Below are 12,102 nucleotides of genomic sequence, written 5' to 3'. Positions count from 1 at the left end.
ATTTCCATTAAATTATTGACAGCTACCTCCTTATCATAAGAGGCCAGAGGGATTCGTGGAAATGATATTTTATCCACCTCTTCAAATTCGTTATTGAACCTCCACACGCTACCTCAAACTAGTGAATCTTGTGGGTCAGCTGTGTCAAACATTTCTCTGAAATGAATGAGAGCATTAAAGGCTCTTGATATTCCCGGATTTAAGATTTCTTGATAGAGCCTAAAAGCTTATTAAAAGCTTTAGATGTACGTGATTTTGCAACACTCTATATTTCAGTCAAATCAGGCTAGAGACCCTAATGCTCTGACTCCAACCTGCGGGAGCATGCTCAAATCAAGGGTACAGATGTGGTCCAATGCGTACGAGAGGGCTAAACAGTGAGTTACCTTTACAATGTACAGTGTACAATGTACCTTTACAATGTACAATATACCTTTACAATGTACAATGTACAATGTAAAATGTACAATGTACCTTTCAATTTACTGTTCTTACCTCTCCGAAAAAACAAACGAGTCTTCTGATACAAAAAATACTCTCCTTAGTAAGAGACGTATTTTCTGTTTCGAAGGTCTTCTGATTTCTTGTGATACCTACGACCTGACATTGATAACTTAAATACCACGAAACTGATGATAATAATTTCACAGGTACGATTCTGCGTTGGAGATGGTGGACGACATCTACCGTTCAATAGAATCCAGCAAATATAAACACGAGTTGTTAGCTTACATAGGCTTCTCTATATGTCTCCTAATTCTGCTCTCATTCTGCGGGGGACGTTGTACCAAATCTAAACCACCCTCCAAATTATATTAGAGTTTTTAGAGTGTTTTAATATTTGGTAATGATTCGATGTGATGTTGTTTCGCGCCTGCCCCTTCAGAACCACTCCCGGTTTTAATTATATTTATTACTTTAAAGAATATTTTGTACTCCGTTTTGTCTCAGGCTGGCCCTATAGAATCGCACAATTGAATAGAGTTTGCAGAATCTAGAAATATATGTGCTAAGATCTTATATGTCAATTTCCTAAAATAATGTGATGCTATATTTGAAATTTTTTTGTAAATTCCGCTAAAAATATCATTTTTAGATTATAGCCAATATTTTATTCTGGCTATTCCTTAAATATTTTATTTCACCCTAGATTTTCTATGTTTTGACATTCAATTAATTTTCAGAAACAAACATTTTGTTTCAAATTTTCTTAATATTTCGGTATGGTTAAGCTGGGATTAGTGCAGTACCAAAAGATTAACTTGACTTTGATGTAAAAATTGAATTCGACTGTTGTAATATACGATGAATTTTAACACTGTTACGTTACGAGATTGTCTAATTTATTTTCGTAATCTGGGTTCGAGTTTAATCTCAAATATGCCCATTTTACATTTCACGTGTCTAAATGTAATTTTAGAGGGAAAGATATCTGATAATTTCGTGAAAATGGGATGCTGAGTAGCCCACTTCAGAGTAAAAGGGGCCGAACCCCGGAAAGTAGGGTACAATGACCGGCATCTTCCATGAAATTCACTTTCCTAACTTTTGATTGTACATAGCCTTTTCTAGAAATCCCTACCAAAAATGCACTGATAGTGATAGGGGTCGTTCACATAATACGTAATCAGCCAGGGGGGGGGGGGGGGGGGCTTTCCAAATAATTACGCTAGTGTAATTTTGACACACTAGCTATGTGTAGAACTAAACTTACCTGGGGACCTCAGGCTATCATGTTCATTAACATAGAGATTCGGCGGAATGACAGGCTGAGCGCGGCCCAGTAAAACTAGAACTGATTACGGAGGGTTAAAAATGGGCCAAAAAGTGATAACATAATATGTGAACGACCCCATACAGACCCATACTGTAACGAGAAGTCTGGTGTACGTGGTACAAATTTTCGCCAAAACCGCTCAAAACCGTATTATATTTCAAATTATGAAAAACTACCCCACATACTTGTCATATTAGGGACATGTTAGACTTAGTGACGGCCAAGGAGTCTACATTTAAACTTCGATAACAGTGACCTGACATTGATAACTTAAATACCACGAAACTGATGATAATAATTTCACAGGTACGATTCTGCGTTGGAGATGGTGGACGACATCTACCGTTCAATAGAATCCAGCAAATATAAACACGAGTTGTTAGCTTACATAGGCTTCTCTATATGTCTCCTAATTCTGCTCTCATTCTGCGGGGGACGTTGTACCAAATCTAAACCACCCTCCAAATTATATTAGAGTTTTTAGAGTGTTTTAATATTTGGTAATGATTCGATGTGATGTTGTTTCGCGCCTGCCCCTTCAGAACCACTCCCGGTTTTAATTATATTTATTACTTTAAAGAATATTTTGTACTCCGTTTTGTCTCAGGCTGGCCCTATAGAATCGCACAATTGAATAGAGTTTGCAGAATCTAGAAATATATGTGCTAAGATCTTATATGTCAATTTCCAAAAATAATTTGATGCTATATTTGAATTTTTTGTAAATTCCGCTAAAAATATCATTTTTAGATTATAGCCAATATTTTATTCTGGCTATTCCTTAAATATTTTATTTCACCCTAGATTTTTGTTTTGACATTCAATTAATTTTCAGAAACAAACATTTTGTTTCAAATTTTCTTAATATTTCGGTATGGTTAAGCTGGGATTAGTGCAGTACCAAAAGATTAACTTAACTTTGATGTAAAAATTGAATTCGACTGTTGTAATATACGATGAATTTTAACACTGTTACGTTACGAGATTGTCTAATTTATTTTCGTAATCTGAGTTCGAGTTTAATCTCAAATATGCCCATTTTACATTTCACGTGTCTAAATGTAATTTTAGAGGGAAAGATATCTGATAATTTCGTAAAATGGCATGCTGAGTAGCCCGCTTCAGAGTAAAAGGGGCCGAACCCCGGAAAGTAGGGTACAATGACCGGCATCTTCCATGAAATTCACTTTCCTAACTTTTGATTGTACATAGCCTTTTCTAGAAATCCCTACCAAAAATGCACTGATAGTGATAGGGGTCGTTCACATAATACGTAATCAGCCAGGGGGGGGGGGGGGGGGGGGGGCTTTCGAAATAATTACGCTAGTGTAATTTTGACACACTAGCTATGTGTAGAACTATAATTACCTGGGGACCTCAGGCTATCATGTTCATTAACATTTACATAGAGATTCGGCGGAATGACAGGCTGAGCGCGGCCCAGTAAAACTAGAACTGATTACGGAGGGTTAAAAATGGGCCAAAAAGTGATTACATAATATGTGAACGACCCCATACAGACCCATACTGCAACGAGAAGTCTGGTGTACGTGGTCCAAATTTTCGCCAAAACCGCTCAAAACCGTATTATATTTCAAATTATGAAAAACTACCCCGCATACTTGTCATGAGGGCATTTTAAATGACTGCATATTAGGGACAAGTTAGACTTAGTGACGGCCAAGGAGTCTACATTTAAACTTCGATAACAGTGACCCGTGAGTGTGACCGTGATTCAATAATCCTGTTCTCTCTCCAGATTTCACGGAAAGTCCAGTCGTGAATATTTGCTCTGTCAAGGTGTTATCAGCTCGACCAATGGCAGCTGAGCTGAATTACCGCGGAACCCAGTCATGTAGCCCTCTAGCCTCAACTTAAGTTTAATCTAATTTGGGAATCGCACGTTCTGGATTTCCGGGGTATTGTGACTGTACGTGTGTAGTTTTAGCAATAGTAATCAAATTGCAATGCTGTGTAAGTTCGCACCGGCTCATATACCCTAATACCCCCACTGATGGTAGTGTTTATCGATCATGTTTGATGTTAAACGTGGTAAAAGTGGTAACTCAGATTGACGTAGAGCTTTGATACACCGTTCATTTCTGTGTAAAGCATTAAGCGAATTTTATTATAAAATATTTAATACATAAAATAAGGAATAATCGCTGGTTCATATTGCACTAAAGTAAACTCTAAAATAAGCTGACCAGTCATTATCCCTTATTTTGCTGCAATCTACACCTTTCTGAGGTATTAACTTATAATGAGCTGCACTGTTACAAATTTCCTTGACACGAGGTTCTGGTCCTAGTAGTATTACATGACTACATCATTAATGTAAGGTTCGGTGGAATTTTAAATTCCTTATCAGTAAGCTCAATTTGTATGTAGTATCCTAATAAACACGTCGGAAAATATATCGTGTGCCGGTCGCGATCGATGGTCGTAAATATTCCAACAAAAGAGACTTTCATTCATTTATAATCTGGTCACGTGCCGGCCTCCATCTCAACCTTTGTCACGTGTGCTGCTATGGTGAATAGGGTGGGGTCATGTGACGGCTAGCTCACGCAGGTCTCGCTCCAGTCATGAAGATTGCAATGGAGAAAGAGAGAGAGAGAGAGAGCTCGAGTCTACGTTTCCAAGAATTCGGAGTTGGTCGTCATGCTTAGAAGCAATTCAACCTCGGGAGCGAACGATTTTCCGAGAATTTGGCTAGAGTCGGAGAGAGAGGGTTGTTAGAGGGTGGTGGTATAAAGGCTCTTTCAGGTGAGTCTTGCTCAATGTCTTCTATTTTCGTTTTCGTTACAACTACTTTATTAGCTTTGTCAAATAGCAACGTTATTTTTTAGAAGTAATCAATTAACCGATAGTCTCTGTTATAATGATCATGCAACAGGTAATTGTTAAATTATATTCGGATTTTACCACTTTTTGGTTTTGACGATATCCTAACTAACTCCCCCTCAAGCACTGTTTACGTTTTTAGTTCCCTAATTACGTTCCCTAATTACGTTCCCTAATTACGTTCCCTAATTACGTTTTTAGTTCCCTAATGTGGAGATAATAATATAAGTTCATTGCCTATATACTATACATCATTTATTCTTTGACCCATTCAGCCACCCATGGTTATTGTTAATATGACTTGTTTTAAAATATTTCCTTGTGTTTCAGGATAGAGTTGTCTCCAGTCCTGAGTCGTTCTGCAATAGTAACAAATCATTTACTTCTCCCATCTCCGTATCTAGCTGTTCCGGGTGAGTTTTGAAGTTCTGATATTTTAAACTTCTATACTTAAACAAATATTATGTATTCAATATTCATACAATTACAATTACAAATTACAATGCTCAATATGCCCTAACATAACCTGGATGTAATTGTTGTTTGGATACCATAAAATACCAATGCTACCGTCTGAAAAGAGGAGTGGCACCTTGTATGACTGTACCAGCTAAATGTGCGAAACAGCGATCTAACAAATGTTTGGCATCCTACCAACTTACCCAATACCAGCTGTGGCCTCCAGTTTCCTTACAAAACCTTTATATTCTATAAATTATTCTATGTATTTGACATTGACTGTGTAGGAATCGCGATGTAGTTTGCCAAAGCAGTATTATCAGTGAATATAGATAGATCGAAACTGTCAAACTCAATATCTTAATGCACTCCATTACCAAGGTGTAGTCCTCCTCAACCAATCAATCAAATAGACATGAACGATAAAACACCAGAAATAAAGCTTGCGTGGTTAATGGTTATAATATAATTTGGCACTATTCAAGGGCCTTGTGAATCGCACTGCAAACAATTTCATTGCTAGATTCAGACCACTCGACCCAGTTCTACCTTAAGAAATCACGGGTGTTGCCTGCAAGCTGCTGTGTGCTGACTCGATCAGAATAACAAATCCAACTTTGATTGGATTGGAGCTCTAAACGATTGAACTGTTTAATTTGAAGCTTTGAATATACATTATTGTAACATCTAATGTTAATTTCAGCTCGGAACGAGAAAGTCCAAAAAGCCACTGCAGAAGAAGGTCGCCAGTCCGTTCGAAGAAGCTACGGAAATGCACGTTCCAAGGATGCGACAAGAGCTTCTCAAAGTCAGATCATCTCAAGACCCACTATCGCACTCATACTGGAGAAAGGTCAGTGTTAAAATACGAAATATTTATTTTTTGTGGGCTTCTTAAAAAGTTGAACCGGTTTCCATTTTATGATTTATCACCAACGAGAAGCATATTTCGACCCTTAATTTTACATAACAACAATGTTGGCATTACCTGGGGATCCCAGGCTATTATGTTCATTAACATAGAGATTAGGCGGAATGACAGGCTGAGCGCGGCCCAGTAATGTTGGCAGCGACATTTTTGGCCTCAAAATTTAAACAGGCTTAAGTTATTATGTTATCATACTGGGGGACTACGATACCCCTCCAGTCAGTTCCAAGCTTGTCGCCCTGATAACATAGCATTAGCTGTATTATATGTGGGCCTCCTGTGCATTGCAAGAGTGTAAAAAGGACAAAAAATGGATAATTTATTGCTTAAAATGCCTATAACTACAAGTACAATATCAACTATTTTGAAACAATTTGTACAGGATCGTAATGAGCTTAGTCAGAGTCAGACGTTGTAGCGCGATGCGTTACCAGTTACTGTGCCGCGCCGCGCACTCAATGAGGCTTCTCACAGCGACTCTCTAGATCGGCGAAATGCGCTACTGTGCCGCGCCGAGCTGAGATGAATTGACATCGTCAATTTAAGTCAGACGCAACTTTTGGTATATTATAATATTTGAGCGACATTTTTTTGTTTAAAATTTTACACAATCGTGTTCAGATTATCATTAAAAAAATTTGAAAATAATGTTCTTTTAAATCTTAAAATATTGATACTAAAAGTTTCGTCTCGCTGAGCTGATTACGACGGCGTTGACATACGTTGCATGCCACTTTCCGCGCGCGAAGCGCGTGCCGCCGAAGGCGCGCTATGGCAATTATTTCAAAATAACTGAAACTGTGAAAGTTATAGGCCAATTAAAACTAAACATTCGCGCAAAAAAAGCACGCGCGGCAAACAAACGCCGTGCAGCATTTTTAGCGAAAATTGCTATAAACGGTGCATGGTAATGTTTTATTACCGGTTTGAGACAACTTTTCAAAAGTTGAACTTTTGGTAACAAATTTATCAAAATCGGAGGAAACAAATTCTGTGCCAACTCATGGTGCTTATTACATAATGATAAACTATGTGTGCTTGGGTACCAATTCTGCGCGGAGAGAAACCGAAACCTCAAACCATGTGACCAGGTGACCTGACATGGACTCAAAACTTAAATTTACAGTTCACCCAATTTACCGTACTATATCCCTCTCCCCATATAAACTGTACGGAAAATTGGGGTTTTCCTGTCTCGTCTGAATTGAGAACAATATTTGAGCGATTTCTTGGAACTCGGTGGTTCCGGGAATCTCGTACCAAGAAATTCAATATATATATTATATATTATATAAAGTTGTATATATATATATAATATTTATATACAGCTTTTAGCATTAACCACAAATTTAAATTTGATATCCACAGCTTTTGCTATCTACCTATTTATACCATTAACAGCAAAATATACCAATTCTTGCCTCTTGCCTTTTGGCTTTTAATTTGTACATGCTTTTATATTTTAAACTGCACTTAACTTCATGAGTTTCGTGACGTGAGTGATGCATTATAAGTAAATGGCAGTGTCACTGCTGCACTGGCAGCTGAACTGCTTTATGATCAAATATGGGTGCGGAATCTAAGTAGAAAGTTGCTTTCTCAGAATTTTATTTGGAATACTTGCTAGCATTGTATTCATAAAAAACAAACAAATTCAAAAACATCTAGTTACTCTAATTGGCACGCACATTTAAAAAAAATCAAAGTTACCTTGTCCTTACCTATCAAAAAAGATAAAATATTGGCTGCCTGCCAGTAAATGAAATGTAATATAATGAATAAGATTTGTCAATATATCAATTCTGTTCTGCTAATTTTACATTTACTATTAGCTGTTATTTCAACCTGCGTTAAAATGTTAGTAAGTTATTTAAATTTAACAAGCTATCCTTCAGGCCGTACAAGTGTGACTATGTGGACTGTTATAAAGTGTTTGCAGATAGTGCAAACTTAAAAAGACACAAGCGGATCCACACAGGGGAGAAGCCTTTCAGGTGAGCTATTTATTTTGCTTTCACTTTCCTTTACTTCCAGGACCCAGGTGAGCATTTTTTAATTTTCACGTGGATTTTTCCTACAATCGTGAATTGGAAATCGATGTGACATAAATTTCCCGCTCAAATTTTGCATCCCTGCACGCATTACCGTATTATGTATGCTTACAGGAAATTCCGAACTCGTAATATACTGATTACTCACACAGGGATTTACGTCATTTCATTCGAAGTTATTATTTGATAGCATCATATTTTATAAGGGGAACAAATAATTACGTAATGGGTATTGTCCTCGAGAAAAGGTGAGCTCAGAGACTGAAAACCTAACACCAACCCTCCCTCCAGTTGTCCAGTTCCGGGTTGTGGTAAACAGTTCTCCGTGTCCAGTAACTTAAAGCAGCACAAACGGATCCACACAGGCGAAAAACCGTACGGATGTGAAGCGTGCGGGAAGACTTTCAGTCACGTGTCCTCCAAGAGAAAACATCTAAAACAACACTGCACAACTGCTTTTCAGGTACAAATTCTCATAAGAATTTAGCATATAAGCTCTTGTAACTTAGCGTTGACGGAACATGATAGGTACTTTGGTGCCCGAAGTTTAACGATCGAATTTGAATAAAACAGTTTTTATCGTTTTCTCTGTTGTTGCTGTGGCGGTAACTAACCATACAAATTTCAGGTGAATCCAAATACACTGAAAGCAGTTGAAAGCTTGCGACATCTTGCGAAGCAACACGTTTCTTCGAGCAAACAGTTATCACCAGTTACTCTGGCAACGTCATCACAACTACACATGTTCCAAGCATCTGAACCCTGCTCAATTTTCTCAAAACTGAGCCAGCACTCGCCTGTTGATAACAATTCTTGTGGTAAGTTTTACTTTTATAGAGAAATTAAGAAATAGATATATATATATTTGGAAATGTTATTTAGTTATTTATATATTTTCTTATATATATTTAAACAAAAACTAGTTTGCTATAATAGTTATCGCGATTGCCTATTTAATCGTCATGATATCAAATGAATGAATTGCCTGACCAATCCATTTCTAATATGACCTCTTTTTTCAGAAGATGTAATAGGATCTATAAGAATGGTTCAGTTTAAAGGCCTACATGTGACCCTGGTGATGGAGATGGCTTACAAGATAGCTGCTGTAGCTGTTCTGATCAGTGGACAGTCTTCAACTTTCACCAAACACCGTTAAAAGTAGCTCACGGAGTCCTATATACGTGGGCCACACAGAACACTTGATACTAACTCGGACAGCAGCTGACTAAGATGACTCTAACCGGACTAATTAAGAAAATAACTTAAAGCTTGAATACTGAAGTATTGAAGTTTGGTCCAGAGCACAGCAATATTTGGTATATTTTGAATGAAAGGCAAAATTGTGGAAAGTACGTCATGAGATTTATTATTTAATGACGTATTCTGATCAATGCTTGATTGTTTGATTAAAATTAAATTAATTCGAAAGATTCAATTCAAGAGTCAAGCTAACTATTAAAACTTTTAATTGAATACCGCATTACCGCTTGGAGTCGCTGATTACCAGATTTGTTTTTAATTGAATTTCATTGATTTCGATTTCACAGAATTTGTTGCAAATAGTATATCATTATCAAACATTGATTGACTTTTGATTTTAATATTTTGTTCATAAAATATTTACATTAGAGGTTCTTCATGGACGGTTATTATTAGAGTGCTCATGATTATAAGGGCCGTCCACCGTGCATAACTTTTCTTACTTGCAATAAAGTCCGTCCTGCTCCTATTACACTTACTAGCAGGAACCCCTATAACCCTAAAATGGTGTCAAGACTCAAGAGACTAAAATAATTATTACTTATTTAATTCGCGTTTTTGACACCACTTGGGGGTCCAAATTTTGGGCTCTAAAACTCCTATTCCTTGGCCAATTTTTTATTTTTTCATGCTGATTTGAAAAGCATAAAAGCATTTGACCCAGTCAAAAAAGTTTCAGTCGTATATCTTTTACGGTTTTTGCGGAAAGTCGCGTTAAAGTTGATGCCGTGGTGTCAGTAAAATGGCACGGATCCATATATATATATCGTCTCGCTTTATATATAGTAAGATTAGGGATTAATTTGTTTTACGTCGCTGAGTTATACTTATTGTTTTGAAGGTATATTATGTTGTATTTGATATTTAAATTTTTGGATATGTTCAGCATTTTATGAAAACTGATATTACGTGTCTTATTTCAACCAAGAATAAAATTAATTTCAGTGTCAGATGAAATATGTTTTCACTTCTCAGATTAATAAAAACAAAAAGCGCAGAGAGACTCTAATGTTAAAGCAGAGTTTGTTTCATTTGGCGAACATAAGCATTTGATTTTATTTTTAATTTAAAGTATAAAACTAAATCCATACACAAACATGTTAATCATAATGGATTAAGCGCAGTAGTAGTTACTTCAACATTTATAATGTGTAGTAGTATGTATTCGTATAACTATAAATCACAATTGGAATATACTTTTGAAAGAAAATATTAACAAGCTCAAAAACGCTACTGTCTTATTCATTATTTATTCGTGAAAAAACACAATTAAATAGCGTGGGTAGCTTTTGTCGAGGTGCCTCTTAAACGATTCCCCGTTCAATTTTGGTTGAGACACGGTACACGTCAACTTGGTGCACACTGCACAATCGAGCAAGCTTGAAGCTTAAGATCAAGAACTATAAAAAACCAATTAAATAGTTTAGTTCCATAATTATTGTTGTTTCACAAGTAGACAGGCGCGTGCCACCCCAGGAAACCTTACCGACTAAGCTATATCTCCGGAAGTAAAAGAGATAGCGACCTTTGGTTTTTTTGCATAATGATCGTCTTATTAAAATCGTGTTGGCTCCCCAGGAGCAAATTTTGAACTCTCAAACTTGAAAAGTTATTACCAAAAAACTGTTTTTGGGGCTGCGCGGAGCATGCCACAAAAATAACTTTGCAGAAATAATGCTTTGCTATGCGCGTGACCTCACAATGACCATATTTGGTGAGATACGCGCAACGACATTAATGATTAAGCCTTGTGTACTAGATTTTAAGTCGGCCATTCGTCCGTTATCGTTGCATGCGGTTGTTTTAAACTATTTCTACGTAGAAATTTCGATACGTTATTCAGCTATTTATTTCCGTTAGAATTTGTCTTCACTGAGTCTATTCAGAAACAATCAGAAATTTGAATGAAAGAACTATCCCAATTTTGAATTTGTGTTGAACTCGAGCGTGCTAAATCACTCTACAGTCGATTTTCGAGATTGTTTTAAAAGGGCCCCCGACAGTTGAAACCAGCTTGAATCGCGATGTATTTTTGGACGCTGATTCAGAATTGCATGACATAGGGTTAAAATGCTCCCCTGCTTTACAAAAGCATAATATGCTGAGACCCTAACCCCAACGAGAAATAAGACAAACTTACTTATACGGTCATATCACGTGATCGAGACAGTTTTTTACCCCTATGTCATGGGGGGTGATTCGGAATCAGCGTCCGAAAATACAGCTATTGAAGTTGGTTTCAACTGTCGGGGGCCCTTTTAGAAAAATTTCGAAGTTCGACAGTAGAATGATTTAGCACGCCCGCTACACTGTTGACTGTACTCTTGTCGAGGTACATAGATAGGAGTATATTTTATTTTTGATATAAAAGTAAAGTGCTAAGAGAAATAAAACTCAATATTCTATGTAACTTTTTAAAACTATGGTCACTTAACGAACAACTACATTTCTTTAAGACAAGTATCATTAACATATGGTTTTTAAAGCTTCGGTTACTAAAAAGTATGAACGTCTGTTGTACTTATTCGTTCATTCCCCCTTCTTACCCTTCTAATGGGGATACACGGGATCACTGGGGAGCACAGCTGATTGCCAGTTCTGCTGGGGATCAGCTGATCGTCTTCCAAAATCAACAAATTCTTCACCGTTCTGCTGGGGTTCAGCTGATCGTCTGATCGGCTGACACTGAGTCAGAGCGATCAGTCCTAGCACTAGTAGAAAACAGAATACTTTCGTCATTGCTGCGGGTCTGGTGTTTTTTTAGATAAAAACAATAG

At 37.0% G+C, this 12,102-nt stretch overlaps 2 protein-coding genes across 2 annotated transcripts in view; one reads left to right on the top strand and one right to left on the bottom strand.

Annotated features, from left to right (window-relative positions):
* LOC134822749 (elongator complex protein 1-like) overlaps positions 1-12,102 on the bottom strand; it is a 105,988-nt gene that overhangs the window by 57,927 nt on the left and 35,959 nt on the right. The gene's annotated exons all lie outside the window — the stretch shown is intronic.
* LOC134822762 (zinc finger protein 16-like) lies at positions 4,555-9,547 on the top strand. Its single transcript, XM_063834008.1, has 7 exons — positions 4,555-4,676; positions 4,955-5,037; positions 5,787-5,936; positions 7,907-8,005; positions 8,354-8,525; positions 8,691-8,880; positions 9,085-9,547. Exons 1-7 carry the CDS (start codon positions 4,662-4,664, stop codon positions 9,219-9,221), a joined length of 846 nt encoding a protein of 281 aa, XP_063690078.1. The 5' UTR covers positions 4,555-4,661; the 3' UTR covers positions 9,222-9,547.

Source organism: Bolinopsis microptera, chromosome 11 (assembly GCF_026151205.1).
Source record: "Bolinopsis microptera isolate Bmic1 chromosome 11, MBARI_Bmic_1.0, whole genome shotgun sequence".
Lineage (NCBI taxonomy): Eukaryota > Metazoa > Ctenophora > Tentaculata > Lobata > Bolinopsidae > Bolinopsis > Bolinopsis microptera.
This window is presented reverse-complemented; position numbering and strand designations above follow the sequence as displayed.

Bases quoted from the DNA above. Each gene is read 5' to 3' on its own strand.
- LOC134822762 (XM_063834008.1), top strand. The intron at 5,038-5,786 runs GTGAGTTTTGAA...TGTTAATTTCAG, and splicing joins TCCGTATCTAGCTGTTCCGG to CTCGGAACGAGAAAGTCCAA. The intron at 8,881-9,084 runs GTAAGTTTTACT...CTCTTTTTTCAG, and splicing joins TGTTGATAACAATTCTTGTG to AAGATGTAATAGGATCTATA.